The sequence below is a fragment of the Strix aluco genome, chromosome 1 (genome assembly GCF_031877795.1).
Source record: "Strix aluco isolate bStrAlu1 chromosome 1, bStrAlu1.hap1, whole genome shotgun sequence".
NCBI lineage: Eukaryota > Metazoa > Chordata > Aves > Strigiformes > Strigidae > Strix > Strix aluco.
In genome coordinates this window covers 4,396,381-4,418,244 of record NC_133931.1, presented here as the reverse complement: position 1 = coordinate 4,418,244, position 21,864 = coordinate 4,396,381, and the positions used below count along the sequence as shown (strand labels likewise).

The following is a 21,864-nucleotide window of genomic DNA, read 5'->3' as shown; positions in this document are numbered from 1 at the left end:
ACTATCTTAGTTCTGCCAGTACAACTGCACAGCAATTCCCTTATGACTATACAGTGAAAATTATAATGCAATTTTCCGATTTCTGACACATTTTTTTAAAGTAGTATACAACTGACTGAAACTGTAATTACCTTCACTGAATCTAGTAAACTCTTCGGAAAAAACCGTCTTAATCCAACATCTTTCCTGAAACAAAACCACATGCAGCGTTAAAAACATTGTGCGATATTACATTGCTCTTTTTCAGGGTGGTGTTTTAGGTTTGTTCCTGTTTTGTTTAGTTTTTCAACTAGCACATGCAATATAGTAAATGATTTTCATAGTAAGGTCCTCGACAATCTCAGAGTAACAAACGGTTTGTTAAATGCAAAAAGGATATTGCATTTGCAACAGGTACCTGCTGTAGAAAGTGTGTTATTTGAAATGTTGGCTTGAGCACAGAGAAATTTTCAAAATAAAAACTGTTCTTTTTCCTCATATTGAGCATTTCATTTTAAAATTCCCAGCTTTTTATTGCAAGTAATCTCACTTTTTTCATCTGTGTATCATGATGCTAATTCTGTCTGTGAGCTCAGATCTTGCAAATTAAATTACATCAAGCTCACTTCCACACTTATAACCAGGGTTGTACTGCTGGTTTGAAACGCAGAGCTGTAAGGATTTAATACTTTTGTGGCTCGGATGTGCTGCACCTAGCTTACGTCTGACGTGTATGTATCACTACAATTAAACATGAGCCTCAAGAAAAATGCCTGAGAAGTTGCCAGATATATGTTAGTGCAGAAGATCACTGTACACTCAGGTATAACAAATGTTGCATGACTGTGAACTAATTGTACAGTATTAGCAGAAAATTTGCATGAGAAAGAGGTAAAACCAAAGGAAAAATGTAAATAAAGAAAGAACTTATATCCTTGCCTCTCAAAGGTGTTACTGACTCTTTGCCTTTAAATTTAAGAGGTTATAACAACTTTTAAACAAACACCCATATCTGCTTCTGAAACGAGTATGAAAGAAAGCTTTCCACAACTGCGTGCTTTGAACATAAACAGAAATACATCCGGAATTCTTACATTTGGCAAAGAAAAGAAAAGCCATTAGTAAGCCGGAGATATACAGTATTTATTTATTGCTACCTAACGGCACAAGAAGAAAGCCAACATTAATGTCAATATAAAAAGCTTACTCAAAATAATAAAACAGGGTATTTTTAAAGCTCTCTGAAGACTAGTATAGAATTTCACAAAACATACTAAAAACATTCTCAACTAAGAGAAGCAGAAGGTTCATGAGCAGCAGTGAACACTAGCATCTATGCAATGACAGTAAGCTGAAAGATTATAAAACTTTCATAAATGTTAATTCCTTTGATGCGTTTCTTCTCAAATGCAAATTATATGCGGTTTATCATCCCACACAGTTAAATAAATCTACCACACTATTACCATCTAAATAACATGCAAAGACATTTTGACAAGGAATATATTAGTTTAACATTAAGTGTTTGAGAGAGAAACGGTGTTTTCAAAAATGAAGCGCCCTACATCACTCCAGTGTTACTCATCTTAGCAGTACTGCAGCACATGGCTGTGACAATCTGATTCGATTCGTTATTAAGAAGAGTTGTAGAGTAGTCTTTTGTACAGCTCTGTATGTAGCAAATTCAGAAGAAATTCTTATGCAGAGTACAACAAAACACAACTCTTTTTAATAAAATTTGTTAATAAAGCATATCGTGTGTTTAACTGAGATGGCAAATTTATTTATTGGAGGAGAATTTAACAAAAGCAGCATACAGATTTAACGCCATGGTCAACAACAAACTATGGATATCCATAAATAAGAGAATAAGCATTAGAAATTGGAACATACAAACAGTTTTGAATCCACAACCGTACAAACTCCTTCCCTTCCCTCCTCAGCTGCACTGAGTGAGGGGTAAAATGGCCAACTCGGGATACTCCCAACTCAGTCCTCCACATTAAGAACTCAGACATCTGTTTTCTGATTGCCAGTAAGAGATAATTAGCAGTGTGATCTTGGTTCATACAGTTCTCCTACAGCTTTGTATTTAACCTCATGCACTGCATCCCACATGTGGGCTTAAATGTAAATTATTTTTTTTTATGTATAAACTTCAATAGGATTAATAAAATACCAACTACAGATAGATGATACCACTTGTCATATAATGATAAGCAGCTTTAGGCAACATATATCTTTATTTCTATTTTTCATCTCAATTGAAGTTACAACAAAAAAGTAATGTTAGATTAACATAATAGACTTTTAACATGCTTTTTATGAAATTGTGGCTGCAGCTGTTCCTTCATATAGCTCCCATTTTTGTACTTGTAATTATCCCTGTTCTATGCTAACAGGCTTCACATTTATTATGAAAAAATTCTTCTTTCATTACATGAAGGCCCAACTATTAAAGGCTACTTAACAGTTTGATTCTATCTACCATTTCCCATCCAGATTTCGTCTTGTATGAAAATCTGATCAAAGACGAACATACATCAAATAGACATCTGACAAAGACAGGCAAGAAGCAATCACATCAAATGCAAAAAAGTGCCATTTAAAAATTGCACTCAGCTGGTTAAGTACCTCATGATGTAGTAAAACTAGCAAAAAAACAACCCCAAACAAACAAAAAGCCTCACTTGCAAAATAAATTACTTGTGTAGATAAACCTTTATAGCATATTAAGGTGGTAAGATCAAATGAGTAAATTTTGGGGATCATTGCCACTTTTTGCAGACTTTTACTAGCTTATAATCATGTATAGCCACTTGAAGGTGTGTTTATCCTTCATCTCTCCCAGGTAAGTCCCATACAAAAACCGTTTTGCTTCTCCAAAAAAACCCAACCAAAATCTCAAAAATGCACAATTCCACATTTCCATTTTTTCATGGCATTAAGTTGTTAGATTTTGCATTCAGGGTTTTGCCTCACTTTGTTCTTCACAACAACAATTAAGTTATTTCCTACCAAAACAGTTACTGCTTGGAAAACACATGCACTGAAAGAAACAAGTCACTGTTAAAAACTGGACGCAGCTCCATACTGAGTCCTCCAGTAACTCTCACCTGTTACAATTATTAATTAATACTTCCTGTCATCTGTTATGACCCCGGTTTCCTTTGTCTCATTGTTTCCAAAGTTGTTAATCTAATTAGTAATGTTTGGTTATGCGTTTCCTCAACCAGGGTATTTCTACTACTGACTGTCTTAAAACTGAAGTCCTTAAAAAAAACCCCTAATTCAAACAAAAACATAGCTTAAAAAATTCTGCATAGATAGAGCACTATATAAATAGCAGGCACAATATAAAGAAGCAGGCAATTCATTAGTTACCTTTACCTATTAAAATCAGTTTCCTCAAAAATCCTTGCACACTTATTCATTGTGGTGAAAAATCTTCCACCTCCACATTCTCTAATTTTACCCCTCTTAGCACGTTTTATTAAAAATTAAATAAAAAATAGAGACTTCATGCTACACCAACCTTTTATCCCAATTTTATGTTAAACTGTACAGCATCTTTTTCACAAACATAATTAGTAGTGAAGAGCAGATCATCGGTGTATGTATGTACAAAACCTCTTTCACTAAATTAATACAAATAGAACCAGGTTTCAATCCCTGAAGCTTCTAAAGGACTTTGAATTGTTTGGACTGAAGCTATCTACTGTACAACATGATTAAGTAACCACAATATTTTCAGTATAAGGATACTTCCTGGTGGTCTTAAAATTTGTGATACATAGATAAATAATAAATTTGCTAATTGCAAGATCACAATTCAGGAAATCCAGATACTGATCAAACAAGAAAAAACAATACCACAAACATTTTCATGTAACTCAAACTTTACCACAGATGAGTCACAATTGAAGAATGCACAGGAAAACATTAGAAACAGAATCACCTTAGAACTGGACTTGATGAACCCATAAACATTAGCAAAATTGCAAAAAACCATAATAAGCCTCCTGATCAAGTTTAAACAACTCCAACTCTGTTTTCCTGGACATGAGTTAAAGGTGCTCTTCCTACTTCTACACCCTGATAGGCTTCATCATCCTTTTCTTTAACAGAATTTAATTAAAGCACCCAAAGATCTCAACAAACTTCATGGAATAAAAAACTTACAACAGAAACATTCTGTTACCAAACTGAATTTAATGTCCCGGCTTAAGAAACAGTTCAAACCTCAATCTAGAACGCAATACTTACTCTAACACTTCATAGTTGGACTTCTTTTCTAATGCATTGCCTCTCATCTCTCCATAGGACCTCCTGAAGTCAGGAAAAATATTTGAAAGTGACAATTATTGGATGATCCAGCCTAAAACTACAACGTCAACGTAGTCAAATCTTTCAGAGACTTACCGTTAGAAAACACTGGTGGAGTGAATTCAAATATAAATATTAGCACATTATTCTTCTAGTTCAACAGATCAGATTTTTATTTTACAAAATAATTTCACACATGGAACATTACACAGGGCTACAGCAGTGCTGCATTTTCAGAACCACTTTAAACCAGCTTAACTGCACTGCTACCAAAAGGAGTGATCTAACCTGAACTTCAGCAGGTCCTTTCTACCTCCAACAGTACCTCCTCCCTCCTTTGTAACAGCACTTGTGTCTGTGCATGGAAACGGAGACCCAGAGGAAGCAGGAAATGATGAAAACTAACAGTTTCAATCCAGACATGCTCACATTAAAAAATAAATTAATAAATAAATCATGAATGAGTAGCTGTTGTTGGGAGAGGGCTGGGATCATTGTATTCACTGAGAAGGTGGACCAGTAATATTCATGGTAAGACAGTCTTAATAGTTGTATATTACAAGTATCTCATGAAACTGCTCTGAAGAGCCACAGCATGGGAACCATGGAAAACAGGATTTGGCTGACAAAATAATCATGGATTATTACACGTTTTGAAATAGGGCACGAACAATTTTTTAAGTGCGTAAGGAGTTTGCATTTACACAAGGAATTTTTGTTTTCTCTGGGCCTATCAGCAAAACTTATAGCAAAGACATCAGGTTCTCCTACGATACCTAGGAAATTTTGTAAGCCTAAATTTTGTTTTATTTTGGAAAGTACTGGTCAAAGGACACTTCTATTCTCTGCTAATAAGTTTACATTTGCCATTAATTTCTTATCAATTTTACTTCTTCTCTAATCTCCCTGTGCGAGACAACAGCATAACTAAAGCAAATGTTTCAGGCTGGAAATTCTCCATAAATTAGCAAAAATTAAACATGCATTTCAAAAGCTGTGCTGGGAACCCTCTCAAGGATCTCTTATTCTGATAAATTTATCTTTATTTTCCAGCCGTCTATGACAAGAACACCAAAAACACCCAAAAGAATCCTTAAGATTTAATCATTTGAAAATAGTACATTAAAAATTGAGTAAATGCAGAGAAGAAAGGTAGCAGCATTTATCTTTGATTACACTCCTTAGCTGCAGGATTTATATATGCACAATGACAAGACTATTTGCTAAATAACACCACAGATGCATTTTTGTTTAAAGTATACTTCACTGTATTTACAGGTCTTTGAATTATTCAGAAAAAGAATTCACCCAAAAGGCAGTATCAAGATGTAATTAATTAAAATATTAAAATTAATGTTAATTTTAAAATCACTAGAAATTGTTTACAATACAGTCTATTCAGTTTTTCTTTTAACGACTTTGTCGCAAAAAGTCTAATGATGTTTTATTCAACTATACGGGTCAGAAATCGATGAACTATAAGCAGTTTAAAAATTAATGTATATATTCTGTCAGAAACACGTTGAATAATAAATGAAATTATCAGCTTACCGGATTTCAAGGCAACCTAGTTTCAAAGCAATTTCCTGGTCCACTTGATCTGCTATTTCTAACATATAGTCATTTTTCACCTACAGCAAAAGAAGTAGGTACACATCACAGAAAGATCAGTTCAGCACCAATACAAACTAAAATACTGCCCAAACAACTTTAGAATAAATACGTCTTAAGTTTAATTTTTTGGAATGGCTCTTTACAGTGCATGAAAAGAAAAAAGAAGTTACATTCATATTCTCCACAAATGAGCTGCACTTTTGTAAGAAACCCATTTCGACTGCAATGAATTTATTTAAAAATTCCTCATCTACATCAATATTATCTATGTTTTATTAAATAGAATCAAAATCTTCACAAGAGGCTGAGCAGATGGTTGCACCTGCATTCAAGATATGTGAACATACGCTGTATTCTTGAACCACCGTGGTCTACAGTTTTTAATTTTGTAGGTGCATCTAATCATGCATATAAACCAGACAAATGTGTGTGCATTACTGTGAAATTAAAAATAGCAGTAAGTAAAAAGAGTAGTATGAGAAAATCAGACTACGTTCTGACATAAAATAATGTTTGAACTAGCAAGAAGAAGAAACAGGAGTGAAAGTAGATGGTTACCACCTACAGTAGGAAACAGAACAGGCCAAGTAGTGTGCTCTGACCTGGAGGAGGCCAAACGCTATGGCCAAACGGTCATCCCTCCTGAAGACAATGGTTGGGCCAAAAGAGCATATTTGGACCACTGCTGGCACGCATCGTCCCCCATGTGCTGGGGCACAGTCTACAAGAGTGGTGAAGTGGCATGTGCAAAAGCTGTACCACAGAGTGTGCTAAGTATTCAACAAGGTGGACTATGATGAACTATATTTTTCCCAGAAAGAGTGGTCAGACAGTGGAATAGGCTGCCGAGGGAGGTGGTGGAGTCACCATCCCTGGGTGTGTTAAAGGGTCGTTTAGATGAGATGTTGGGGGATATGGTGTAGGGGAGAACTTTGTAGAGTCGGGCTGATGGTTGGACTCGATGATCCCAAGGGTCTTTTCCAACCTGAATGATTCTGTGATGGGTCAAATCTTCATCACATGTTCTGGGCTTGTTTTATTTACTAGCATTGATGTAGGCAGAAAGCTTACTTTTTAGGTAATACTTTCATCACACTGGAGTAAGTAATTTACACAGTGACTAACATCAAAAAAAAAAAAAAAAAAGACAGTAAGAAAGAACAGAACTAGTGCTGAAGAACTTAACTCTGCAAATCCTGTCTTCTGTGCAACAGGCGTTTTTACCAGTAACATATCTCTACAGAAGTATGACTTTTCTTTAATTGCTCATGTTATCCTCCATCTTATGAAATCATAAACTTGCTATTGAGATCCTAAAGCCTAAGATCCTAAAGTTGAAGAAAGTCCTGAAATATCACTAAAATCCACAGGACTGCCTTGCAGATCAAAGAGAAGATTACACATTATGAAAGCAATACACTTCGCAAAATGTTTTGAGTGATGACAAGCTGCAAGTTGTATTTCAAACGGCTACCACTATGAAATTCATGATACAAAAGATAAGGAAGTACAGCAGCAGATTCTACAGCTGGAGGTCCTCTCCAGTCAGCATCCTCCCAGTAACACATAAGCACGCACCACAGCATCCTCTCACCACCAATGTAACAGCTGAACTACAAAGCAACAAATGCGTAAGACCTTCTTAGTTATGAAGTGCATGAAAAATTTTAATTTGTTATTGAGAGATGTGAAAGAAGAAATATGATAAACTGTGCAAGAGTGAGAAGATAAATTATTACAACAGTTGCAACATCGGGAGAAAGCTTCTTGCGTTTAAAGTTATACAGGTACTCAACATGACCAAACAATAAGCTTTTACATCTTCTCAATTCAACCCCTACAAATACTAATGAGAGAGACAGGAGAAGAAATAATTGTCCTTCAGCATCATGTAATTTGCTATTTACATACACATATGGAAATAGGCATTCTGTATTCCCATGGTAGTAATACACAAAATATGTAGAATTAATAACTGTCTTTTTCTTCATTATGCTTACGAATAAAACAAACAAACAGCCTTCTCATGGGAAACAGCATTCTATCTGAGTTTTTCTGGTAACATTTACAAAGATTTATTTGATTAGACGTTAAAAAAAAAAGCCCCCCCAAAAGCACAGACTCTATATATCTCATAATTACAATGGCTTTAAGTGATATAACCTGAGACACACATGCATCTTCCAGGAAGGTTTGATTCTGTATTTTCATTCAAAACTATGAAGGTCCCTCAGTGCAGCGTCCTATGTGTTAGCCAAGTAAACAGTCACTGCTGTAATGGATGAAACATCTCATTTATGAAATCAGTTACAGAGAACCATGTATAAACTAGAGAGAATATGACCACACATATCATGTATATCTACAGTACATATCATGGATATGGATCGATGGGCCAAGGCCAACTGCATGAGATTCAACAACGTGAAGCGGCAGGTCCTGTGCTTGGGTCACAACAACCCCACGCAATGCTACAGGCTTGAGGAAGAGTGGCTGGAAAGCTGCCCAGCGGGAAAGGAGCAGGGGGTGTTGGTCGACAGCTGACTGAATATGAGCCAGCAGTGTGCCCAGATGGCCAAGAAGGCCAGTGGCATCCTGGCTTGTATCAGAAATAGTGTGGCCAGCAGGACTAGGGAAGGGATCGTCCCCCTGTACTTGGCACTGGTGAGGCTGCACCTTGATTACTGGGTTCAGTTTTGGGCCCCTCACTACAAGACAGACATTGAGGTGCTGGAGTGTGTCCAAAGAGCAACGAAGCTGGTGAAGGGTCTAGAGCACAAGTCCTGTGAGGAGCAGCTGAGGGAACTGGGGGTGTTTAGTCTGGAGAAAAGGAGGCTCAGGGGAGACCTTATTGCTCCGCTACAAACTCCTTTCAGGTGGTTGTAGCGAGGTGGGTGTCCGTCTCTCCTCCCAAGTAACAAGTGACAGGACAAGAAGAAACAGCCTCAAGTTGTGCCAGGGGAGGTTTCGATTGGATATTAGGAAAAATTTCTTCACTGAAGGGGCTATCAAGCCCTGGAACAGGCTGCCCATGGAAGTGGTTGAGTCACCATTCCTGGAGGTATTTAAAAGACGTGTAGATGTGGCGCTTAGGGACATGGTTTAGGGGTGGACTTGGCACTGTTAGGTCACCGGTTGGACTCCGTGATCTTTAAGGTCTTTTCCAACCTAAATGAAATGAAGTTATTGTGTTCTCTATTTATTTATAAGATATAGCAGATTCCATTCATCTGAAAGACTCAGCAAAGAAGGAATTACAGAAATATTTTCTGAAGGGGGAATTTAAGGTCCTATTCTTCAGCATCAGGAGGAAACACTGCCTAATGTTATGAAGTGACTGAAGAGCTCTCCCATCTAAATCATCCAGAATTACACAGGGAAGGAACCGCTGGAGGTCATCCAGTCCAACCTCCCTGCTCAAGCAGGGCCACCTAGAGCCAGCTGCCCAGGACCGTGTCCAGACGGCTTCTGAGTGTCTGCAAGGATAGAGGCTCCACCACCTCTCAGGGCAACCTGTGCCAGTGCTCACTCAACCTCATAGTAAAACAAAACACGTTTCCTGATGTTCAGAAAGAACTTCCTGTGTTTCAGTTTGTGCCCACTGCCTCTTGTCCTGTCACTGGGCACCACTGAAAAGAGCCTGGCTCTGTCTTCTTTACCCCCTCCCTTCAGGTATTTGCACCCATTGATGAGATCCCCTCCATGAGCCTTTTCTTCTCCTGGCTGAACAGTCTCAGCCTTTCCTCATAAGAGAGATGTTCCAGACCCTTCATCACCTTCATGGCCCTTCACTGCACTCTCTGCAGAAGCTTGATCTCTCTTGTACTCAAAGTCATTACAACGCCTAGAGGCATTTTCCAGAAATTTGGCAGTCCAGAAGGTATGGGCATTTTTGACCTGCCTGTACTGTTCAGTATCATCAAGTGCCAAAATGGGAAGAAGTTTCCCTAGAAAGGGCACTTCTGGAAACAAGACAAAAAATGCATGGATTTTGAGTAGTCTCTTATCTCAACTATGGTCCAGTTATAATTACTCTTCATTCCACTGTAGAACTGCACCTGTTAGTAATGGTATAGTATTTCCCTAAGAGAAAATCTTCTATAACCAATGTTTTGTTTAACTTTAAATCAGAACTACCATCTAGATGCCTTCATAAATGGCACAACATAGTAACTTAAACAGAAAATTAAATCTGAAATTCTGTTCATCAGTAAGGATATGAAACCCGTGCCTCATGAAAACTGTCAGACCCAAGCTCAGAGCACGTAAATCAGGAATGTAGTTTTCAGGCTCTCATGTTATTACCATAAATGACCTCTGCAGTACACATAGGTGGCAAACAACAGAACAGTCCTCCTTGTCCACAGGTCTACATGGGGTTGTTAGAAAAGAAACAAATTGGAGATGCAAATTTTACATGAGTTCAGTTCTTATATGGATGCCCGTATTCCAGAAATGTATCAAGTTTAAAGAAACTGTAATGAATTTTCTACTTGTTTATATTATCCATACTGAGGTTTAATGAACTTTTAACTGTACTTTAAATACAAGCTTTCATTTCATTCTCCTACCCTTCTTTTTGAGAATTCACCTTCATGTATAGACCAAGTTACTTCAGTTAAAAAGCTAACATTCCTGTCCACAAAATCCATTGGCTACCCTGCCTTACATCCACCCAAATCAAATACCCATTCACTTGTATTTCATTAAACTTTTTTTTTTAAACAATGCATTCAATTTTTTTAACCATTTCAACAATTTTGCATCATCAGAAAATTTCAGAGCTGTTATCCACTTATTCCTTGAGGTATTCATTCAGACACTGAAAAGAACTTGCTGTAGCAAAGTATTTTTTCAATCCTGACATAAAACTTTCCTTTGCAGAAACTATGCTAATTTGAGGCTACTAGTATATCATGATCAAATATGTATTAATTTATCTTCACAGCTCATTGCCTTGTAGATCCCAGTTCTGAAGTACTTCATTTGTTAAACTAAACAGCTTAAGAATATCTTCAGTTTCATGCAAACATATTTTAAAATGCTGCTAGCCTCAAGCAACTACTATTCCATAAATAAATAAGCAACATTACCCAAACATTTAAAGTTTGGGGTTTCTTTCCTCTTGCCCTCTGGCTTCTGAGATTTCACAAATTCCAGTCATATCTTCCCAGTTTGACTCTGCAACTCCAGGCACCAGAACTTGACTAAGAAAATCTTGAAAACCCTTCCCATTCCAAGAGTTTGGAAGAAAAAATAAGTGTTATGAAAATCCTCCGCTTATTTGCAAGACAAGAGTGAGACATTTTCACCATAACGCTGGAAGCAGACAGTTGCCTACTTGAGTGCATAATTTTGTTAGTGTGGCAAGCAGAAAAAAAAGGGGGTTTTTTTGCACATCCCAGTCCAGAAGAGATGGACAAACACATATATTTCACAAAGGTGGAGTAAATGAATATATTCCACCTCACATTTCAGCCAACAGAGACTCTCCCTTGCTGATCTACTGCATGGGGGGTGTGTGTGGGGGTGTTATTCCTGAAGTTCCTTGGTACAGTAATACGGAGTTTCAAGTCCTTCAAATTCACTACATTATTCAACCTGACGAGTGGGATAAAAATGCTTTTATGCACCTAAGAAATAAGATGAAAACAGAAAAAAATACCCTCTTTCAATGTCCACAAGTGACTAACAGCATTGTTAACAAATTTAGTCATGACATCCTCTTATCAAAATTAATAGCTGCACTTGATTATCATAGAGCACTGCATATACATTATATACACCTATTTATTTTTGTGTTTAAACTTTGGAAGGTATACAAAGAGATTATAAGCTTCAGGAAGCCTATAGCCATAATCTTGTGGTCTAAGTAGATTTAGCAGTGTCCTATAATGGACAGCAAAGGTAATAAATTGATAGAAGGAATTAATTTTATCTTGCTTTCTCCAGAAACCTGTCCGCACACATTCTTCTTTAAATTTCAGTGAGCATAAGGGGAAAAAAAGAGGCAGATTCAATTTCTATTCCCAGAATACTAATGAGAACTTCTCTTATCACCTTTAATTTTTCTTGACTATTCTCTTTGAGATGGCATTAGATCAATGCATTAACTAATGCTTGTGCAAAGATTAGATAAGAATTTTGCAAGAGGTTCAGCATGAGCTGCATAGCCTCCTAAGGAAAAAGCCTGAACAAATATTAAATGGGAGAGACACAAGAGATAATTTAATGGTAATTAAGTGCACTGCCACAAGGCAATTGAATGGTTTTCCTAGAAGTCTTTTGTGTTTGCTCAATTATTACTTTTATTATTATTGTTGTTAATATAGTTAAATGAGAATAATTTTTGTTTTTCAAGAGAAAAAAGGCCCTATCTTGAAGAGCATAAAGCCTATATATATACAAAGACACAAAAATAAAACTTGACAAATCTGAAGAATTCTACCATTTTTTTCTGTTAACATAGTTCTGAATTCATAGTAAAGAGGGAGGATGAATCCTGATCTGTGGGTTTTGGAGACAGTGTTATCTTTGAGCTCATGGTACACCTGCAGAAGTGCCATCCTTGGTGGCATGTGCAGACTTTTACTTACGTCTTGGAAGCTCAGTTAACAGTATGCAATGCCTGGAGCAAGGCTGAAGAGTATGTCATCTACATAGATATACTCTTTCAAGCAGATTGGTATTGTTCTGCTCCCCATTTTAATTGTTCAGAATGGGATCTCTTCAAAGGCTAAACCAGAAAGAATTGTAGGATGCTATTTAATATACCTTTATTTTACCTAGTTTGTAAGAGAACACTAATTTATATAAACTTGTCACACAAACCTGGTTTTGAAAAAGCCACCACAAAAAAAAAAACCCCAACACCTGGCCAAACAAGAAACAGCAAAGCAGCAACCCTTCCGATTTCCACCAACACAATGAAGCCTCTGAAGTACTCCTGGCTAAACGCATGTGGCGTTACTTCACTTACACCACATACTAGAGACCAGATGCTCTGGCAATGATAAGACTATGTGGAGCCCATAGTCATCTCAAATCCCCCATGGTCACAATGTTTTAGCAGTAAAAATGCATAAAGATTAACAAGGCAAACACTTAGATTTACAGTAGGATTATGAATTCAAGTGTTATACTGCTAAAAGCCTATGTACTTTTTATTTGGTAACAATCAAACCCCTAAAATATTACATCTTAAGGGAGTCACTTTGGTTTATGTTGCTTGCAACACACTTGCTTCCACTTACCCATTTTGCATTCTAGCAGACGTGCTCATCTGAACTTGCAGAGAAGAATATATTGAAAAACAGTTTAAAGGAGGATAGAGACAAAAATAAGTTCTTGCTGCAAACTGTGGTGCTGATTTCAAGCACCTTTTCACTCAGATTTTTTTTTTCTGTAAATGTTATAACAAGTTTAAATCAGATTTACAGTCAAGCAGGTGTACACTTTGGGGGGGGGGGGGGGGAAGGATTAGTCTAAATTCCATTAAACATTGTATAATGGAAATGCAAACTATTTCAGGCTTCTCGATGAGTACTACTACAATGTCAGTGTTAGAAGAAGTAACTATACTTGCATTTGTTTGTTCACAGGCTGGCAACTAAGAATTAAAGTGTGACCATCGCTTCACATTTTCAGCTGACCTCTTGGTCACAACAGCTACAAACCATCTACTGCAGGGAAGGGATGCAGTATATGGAAAACATGAATGCCAAGCATAAATGCACCTCTCAGAGGTAGGAAAAAGAAGTCTTTTACATGTTCTGATAAAATAAAGACTGAAACAAAACCGTCACTCCCCCCAACACACACTACTTGTGTTCAATGAATACATGCTTAGAAAGGGCAGTAGTATTTAAAACAAATAAGAATTTGTAAGTCCAATATAATCCTATGTCATAATATATTTCCTGACATATTGACATCCTGATATTCAGTGAGAATTCACTTCGTTTATTTACCTTATATTCCCACCAATATTTTTTCAAGTAATTTTTTCGTCACTGTTCTTCACTGATTACTCAGAACAAAAATCTCCCTTATGTCTCTAAGTCTTTTGAGCTTTAAAAGTTCAAAGATAGCCTTAAATCACGGCAAAAGAAAGGAGGTGAACACTGAACCATGAACTAATAAGCCTTTTCCACAAGGAAGACAGGCACGTAAACAAAAGCCCAGTTTCAATTCTGGTATCAGACTTTTTAAAATATTTGTTCTTTCACTTGAATGGGCAAATTATTGATGGTATAACTTCTAACTTCTCAAGATTTACTAGGAAATAATGGGCACTTTCCTGGCTATATACATGGCTAGCAAATTCCAGCTGGTACAATTTAAAATAAAAATTGGAGACAGAAGAAAGCCCATTTTTGTGAAGATGGAGAAATTAGAGAATAGCCCTACACTAGCACACATGATTTAAGAAATCTATCACAGGCCTCGTATTTTATATACCAGCTGCTACTTTCAAAAGCCATCTGCTTCATTTTTCTGCACACGATTTTTTTATGCAGCTGCAGTATTTCAGAAAAATGTTCACTCAGGCTGACAAGCCATCTTGCCAGTGCAGTTCATAAAAACACCATGCTGGATTTAAATTTCTTTATTAAGAACAAGAGTAAAATCACTCTGAACTTAGCACTGAACACTTTCCAGGAGTTTAGGGATTTTAAAAAAAAAAAAAAAAAAAAAAAAACACAACATACTTGCTGTGTCCTAAAAATATATTTTAGGTTTAAATTTGTTTATATCCTTAGAAATTATTAAATGAAATTATCACATTTTGTACTGAGTTTTCAAGCGTAACTACTATGAAAATTCTTTAGCAGCAGTACTATCAAATGGTGTCTCTAAAAGGGCGAATAATTAGCCACTACACTGGCTTTCCCAGCTTATTTCATGTTACCAAGAAATTTCCCACAGGATAATCTCCAATTTTTCAGGAGGACAGTTTAAAAATAAGCAATCTATTTCTCTTGCTTTACTTTCAATGTCTATGACCTACTTACACAACTTAGTCCTTTTTTGGTTGGTGGTTTTTTTTTTTTAAATTGGCATTGCTTTGAAAACTGGATTTAAACAGCACTTCAGTGATTAAGTACCCCCTAAAGAGTTAAGTGCACAACCAAAAAAAAAAAAAAAAATCACCACAACATAGAAGATACTTAGACAAGCAAACAAAGAACCAAAATGTCTTCTGTACTCCATTTAGTAAGTAGCATAAAAATCGTAACTATAATAGTTTAACGAAGCATGGAAAACAAAGATTTGCATTACCTCATTTTCTCCTTACCCACTTGTTCTATCCAGATATTTTTAGCTGGTGTTTTTCATATTCAGAAATGATGTACTTGTGCTTAGTTAGCAGCTTTTGTATTAACAAACACAACCTTCCTCTTAACCTTCCTGTATCTACAATAATTATTATTTATTTATTCTCCTTTTTAACAGCTCAGGTGTGTTTTAACACCTGCTTTTAAACATTCAAGTTTCTAATACCTGAAGGTATTCTGGTGTTTGTTTTTTGTATGTAACAGCTCACTCTCAGCCTCCACAGAAGCTGCTCACCAGGATCTTTGTTTTACACTAACACACACCACTTCTGGTGACATCAGTCCTATGAAAGTCCAGTGAAATTCTTCCTGTCATCTACCAACTCCTGTAACACAAAAGTCCAGAATAGCTCAACACATCCATCAGAAAAGCTGATCTTCACAAACTACTTATGTGACCAAAACAATGATTGAAGCATATACCACTTTTCCCCACAATTTCACATTCCAAATGAACAATGCTGCTCTGTGTTCAGGGTACTCCTGTCCAGACTGAGTTTTGTTCCTCACTTGCAGCAGTACCACACACAAGTCCGCCGTGATTCACAGCACAGTTCTTCCTTGGTACCCTATCAGACATAATTATCTCAAATATTCTGTGGTTTCCGTTGTAATCTTTCTTGTAGCGTTAAACGCACCACGGAAACGCTGTAGGGTATCCCGGGACAGACAGATCATTAGATGAATGCGGAACAGTCACCCAATATAATTGCTTATATCTGTAATCACCAAACTGCAAAAGGAGACAGCTCCTCCATCTTTTCACAGAGGAGCCCACCCTCATTTCCCAACAGCAGGTTCCTGTAGGACGCGGAACTTTCTTCACTACAAAACCAGAATAATCAGCTTGAAAGAATAGGGTCCCAACCCACATTGCTACAGCTTCAGAAATCTTATGCAAAATTAACCCTCAAAGATTTGTGCCTCATCTGCTTTGAATGAAGTACCATATGTACAAAATCCCAACGCATGCTTTTAATGTCATCAGTATTTTTAGGAGCCACCTTAATGATCGTAATGGTAGTTTTAAAAATGTGCACAGGAGGGAAACACATATGTGCTTCCACCCCTATTTACCCATCTAATAATATTAGACTTATTATAGAAGATAAGTCTACATTAGGGAAAATTAAGGCTTTGGCCTCTTCTAGTGGCAGTAAAAGCACAGATTCAGTATCAGGATAACGTTCATTTGCCATCTGCCCTCAGCTGCTCCTCCTCTTCATCTTCCAAGGTCACAGTCTCTGTATTATCTAAAGGTGATCTTTGACATCTCTAACTAATTTTGGAAGCTCCTCTGTTAATAATAAGGGCATTAGAGATGGGGTGGGGGGGAAATCAACTTCTGATGAGGCATTGTTAGGGACAGAATGGCTAAAAATGATCCCTTCTGTCCGAGTGGGCTGATCTCCAGATGTCACTGCAATATACACTGCTGCTCAGATCTTCCATAAAGTAGGACTATACTCTTGGGAGCCATATAGTACCCAACCTACTAAGCATGCCTTACTAACAGCTAATTTTATACTTCTTGTCTCTGACACAGAATTTTGCTTTTACAGAACAAATGAGTCCAAGTATCAACGTGATTCAACTTTTTTGGGGGGGGTCCAATGTGTATTATGTACAGCCTAATTCACTAATCTAAATAACATCTTGTTCAAGATCACTAACAAAGACACATCCATGCATCAGTACATGGGAACCTGTCCTGAGCATTTTAAATTTATCGTCTTGAATTAAGAGTAATTCACATGTGACTGCAAGAAAGCCCACAAGCACTATTTTCACCACTCCGGTTGACAGGTGGAAATTTTAAATCAAAGCAGCCATTTTTCTCTGGACTGAGCTTGGCTGACTATTTAAGAGGTATTTAGGAATACGAGTATGTTTTACATTCCTATCATACAGCACTGCTAATAGAAAACAGACATTTGACACAGAACATTTGGAAGATACCAAAGTAGCTACACAACTATACGAACAGCAAGATCTACAAGAATGTCAGCATAGTTTTGAGAGTGTAAATCAACATCTACAGTTAAAAAATTAGTACTTTATGAGATATTGTGAATTTCAGCAATTTCAAGAAACCGACCCCTGTAAAGGTTATCTCACTTATAATTACTTTTGCAAGCTCTAAGGAGCAGTCAGGTGATGTTCAGTTTGATTTATATTTTTATCATTTTTTTAAAAATATTTTTTAAAATACTTTTTTAAGCAGCTGCAATTCGTACATTTATTACCACTTCCCTGTAGAGCACAGTTTATGTGTTAACCACTAACTCTTCCTGAAAGACCTTTTTTGGTTTATTTTTTCTTTTAAACAAGCTGCCAATATCAGGAACAATGCCAGCTTTTCTCCCTACGTCCTTGATTTTCTTCAAAGCTTTTCCTGTCAAAGTCATTTGCTTTAGGTCTCCTATTTTTATTAAGGTATAAAAGATGTTGTTATTTAATTAGGTTAAAGAGTCTAATTCCCAGCCTGCACTTCAAATTATATCTCATGCACCTAAGCCTTATAAAACTTCAATCATTAAGTTATTAGAGTAATTGCCTGGACTTAAAATTTCCTACATGTTGGGGGACAGTGTTATAAAAATAATTTAATTTGCATGATGCATTTATCTGCCACAATATAACAGAATTTTCATTTAAGGAAGACATTTTAAGTGTTAACATTATCTTGACAGACACTATAGATACAGAGCAAAAAAGTCCCATTTGTCCACAAGAAACTTTGCCTCCTCCTTCTTTAGAGAATTTTCTTTTTTTCCTCCCTTCTTTTAGAGGAAAACAAGTATCACTTTTTTCTCTTTTGTTTTTAGAAACAGTCTTCTTACAAAAATGAACCTGCATTGTACTTGTCTGGTGAAACACAGAATGCCTGTGGCATAGAATTCAGCTCAGTTTTTGCAGAACACCATTTACCTGACCTAACTTTGAGACCATCCTCTGCTTGCAATTCCTTCTCTTGTGCATTACACAAAACTTTGGCTCATTTTAAAAATCAAATCCAAAACATGCTTCAGTCCTATGGTCTCCTTTACTATATATATATATATATATATATACACACACACACACACACAACTCCAGGGCAGCTCCACACCACAGGCTAAACATGGCAGCATATAGAAAAATTCTACACTGATGAAAACAACCTTTTCTTATTCTTCAGGATCTCAAAACCCCCCAAAAGTTACTTTAAAAGTCTTCTGTTTGTAGTGCAAGGACAGCAACAATGGAACAGCTGATGCCTAAGAGCTGATTTTCCACCCCCCCCCCCCCCGCCCCCCACTGCCCCCCCCATGCTTACTCCCTTTTCATCAAGGGATAAACCATCTCCAATTACTGGAGGCTAACATGTTATTCAAGGATAAATGTGTGCAGGCTCTTGTCCCACAATAAAAGGAAGGCAATTCAAGTAGCTTACGTCTGATTCTCATTATATGAATGTTTAAAAGCCGTATTCTATCTTGATGTGAGATATGGCTTTCGTTCCTCACTCAGCTATTAAGGCAAAAGAGAGAAGCCCGTCCCCTTTATTTCCACCTCCCAGCAGCCATGTCACTGGAACAGAGGGAAAGGAAGACACTGGCAATGAATTTCACCAAGACTTATTTAAAGTGACTGGAAATGCTCCCAAAAAATACAAGAAGTATGTGAAGTCTAATTTCATTACCCAAAAAACCTCCCAATTTTTAATTCTCTTTCTGTACCTTTATGCTTGTTTCCTCTGAAGTTTTCTTGAAAAATGGTAAAAATTCATACAGAAGACACATCTTTATTCTTCTGAGATTTACAAAACAGTCAACAGAACAAAAAAAGGAGATACTTATTGATAAAAATTAATTTACAGTATTTTTACTCAGCAATCCTCTGTACTTCATGTTTAAGGTTTTGGGGTCAGGATCAAAGTTCACTTTGGTTCAGAGTTGGGTATACAATACAAGGGGAAACAACTGAAGGCTGGCACATAAAACCTATGCAGTAAGCATCTGCCAACTGTGAAGACAACTATAAATTTGGCATTTCCTGATTTTTGAATACTTTAACCTCACAATTCAAACAGCACTGGGTGGGATCCAATTTGCCTAATTTGGCTGAAATCGTAAGCAGTTGGGCCCAAGGGAATAATGCAGTCAATGCAGTATCACCACCTAAATGCTCCACTTAATGGAAAAAGAGAAGATACCGCTGAAGACCTGCCATCCACTACCTTTGACACCTTCCAAACACATGAGTAAAAAAAAAAAAAAGACACAATTCTAGCTCTAGTCTGTTGATCAGAGCTCTCAACTGGGATGTAAAATGATGTGTCTTGAAGAGACAACGCCAGTCAAGAGGAATGGCCTAAGCATCAGCCTCTACCCCATCTCAAATCTCGAAGCCTGAAACACAAGATGCTTTGACAAACCGCAAGGTATCAATATTAGTATAACTAAATCTGACGTTACAAACAAGTTCCGTGGTTCTGTCATCCCCTTCCCCAATTTTAATCCTTTGCTGTACAGCTTGTAAACCAGGGACGCTCTGGTTTTGTACTTCCAATTAGAACAGCTTACACACAGTCTGCAGATGGCAGACTGACCGCCGCTGATTACAAACGGCTGTACGTCAAACTACAAACAGTTCTGGTCGGAGGCTTTTGATCTGTTCAAGACTCTTGAAAATAAAGAATATCCAAACCAAAGAAAGGTCACAGCATCCTTAAAATCTTCAAAATTAAGGGGAAGAAGGAGAAAAAAAAAAAAAAAGGAAAAAGGATTTCACATATTAAGTCCAAGCTTAGAAGACGTAAATGCTTGCACCAATTTATACAGGGCAATGCACTCATTGAAGTGAATGGGAGTAGTCATGCATGTGAAGTTACAAAACGTGTGCCAGTTTTCAGTTTAACAGCCTGATAATTGTGGTTTGGGTTAACTGTATGAATAAACTGTGTCTGTTGACAGCGATTAAGGTAACATTTTGTTATCTTTACAAATGTTCTGTGCTTTTCTGGAAGATGAAGAACACTTGAGGATTCAGTCTCTTTACTCGAACTTTCAGCTTCTTTTTCAACAATACTGCTGCTCTGCAACTCAAATTCAAAAAACCAACATTTTCTGAAATCCACGGACAATTCACGGGTGCCAGAAATCACCCTATTTCTCTTCCTTCTCCATGAACTTTTGAATTTGATGTTGTACATTTTTAATAAGTCAGACAACACGTGTCTAGATGTTATCAAGTTAGTAATAGGTTCTCAGCCTCATCTTGAAAAGAAAGATTTAGTCACAGGCAGCATCTGGTTCTCAAAATCTTTTTTTCTCATTTATAACACGCAAGACAGCAATTTATTTGACTTTTACATCTATAAAAGCCAATTTGATTACAGAGGAGTAATTCTGTTAGGATAGTTTAAAATTCTGTAACTGGTCCTACGTTCATTACCTCTAACAGTTACTTCTGTGCCGAAAGCTCAAGACATCTATGTATGCATGTATGCTTTAGGTACATTTTGTTGTTCTTGCCTATACACATATCTGCCTGAGAGCTGTGGTTAGCAGAAGAGGATGTTAAAACGTTGCGGGACTGACAATGAGAGAGGAACAGAATGTGAAAAATCGTCTTTCCTTGTTTTTCCACATCCCCCTCTGTTGTAGGTCTGTTTTATGATGCAGCGTTACTGTTCAAATTCTTTTCGTGCCTTCTTTTCATAAGTCGGTGGGGTTGTCTTAACACTTTGCCAGATAAAAGTAATTATCCTAATTTATTCAAGAGGCCAAGTGAGACTTACAGAGCAAAACAGAATCATGGACAGAGAATGACAGCTCTGGAAAGTTGTGCACCTGATTTCCATTACAATGGAGACCCAAATACCTTGCAGCACCCCAGAACAAAGAACAGTGACTGTTGAAGATCTGGATTTAGAAATACCTCACCATAAGGTGGAGAAGAAAAAGGAAGAGGAAAAAAATGGTGTGGTGTGCAGAACAAGGAGACAAGATCCTCTGATTTTCATTTTATACTAGAACTAGGATTCAGGGCATCGTGAGATACATGCAGCTGTCATCTTTGTGTATCAGTTCCTGATGACCTTCACAAACCTTCTTGCTATTCTGAGCCATTTGTACCTGTTTCTAATGATTTCCCCAAATTTAGTAAAAATGTGTTTCTCAGAAAATGCTAAAAAGTATTCCTCTGGCATTCTAAATTCCTTCCTTGAAAGAAACAGTTCTCTGAGGCACAAATGAGAGGATGCTGCAGGCTTCCCAGCTGTTGAACAGGTAAACGATGGGAGTTCACGAAATTATTTTGGACCTCATCACCAACTTTTGCATCATGGGAAACACAAACCTCCTATGTTTAAAGACAGTATGAAGAAAGTCACTAGCCATTGAAGTAAAAAGGAACATGATTTTATTGTTTCTACAAAAACCCCTGGTAGTACTAAAAAGTCACTAAAATCCAGACATTTTTAGGCTGAAACGTATCGCACAGATCAGTTAAACTAGAATGCTAAGTTCAGATAAGCATTGCACTAGAATTGTCTTCTCAGAAGTCAATTCCATCACGTATCAATACAAAAATTTCATCACACATTAAAAAAATTAAGTCA

At 37.0% G+C, this 21,864-nt stretch overlaps 1 protein-coding gene across 9 annotated transcripts in view; it reads right to left on the bottom strand.

Annotated features, from left to right (window-relative positions):
- Positions 1-21,864, bottom strand: part of PTK2 (protein tyrosine kinase 2) — a 230,038-nt gene that overhangs the window by 85,756 nt on the left and 122,418 nt on the right. For all 9 annotated transcript variants that reach the window (XM_074831417.1, XM_074830880.1, XM_074830964.1 and 6 more), the window contains 3 exons: positions 5,857-5,936; positions 4,246-4,308; positions 132-186 (listed from right to left, as the gene is read on the bottom strand). In XM_074831417.1, coding sequence (XP_074687518.1) covers positions 132-186; positions 4,246-4,308; positions 5,857-5,936 — 198 coding nt within the window. The remainder of the gene's footprint in view (positions 1-131; positions 187-4,245; positions 4,309-5,856; positions 5,937-21,864) is intronic.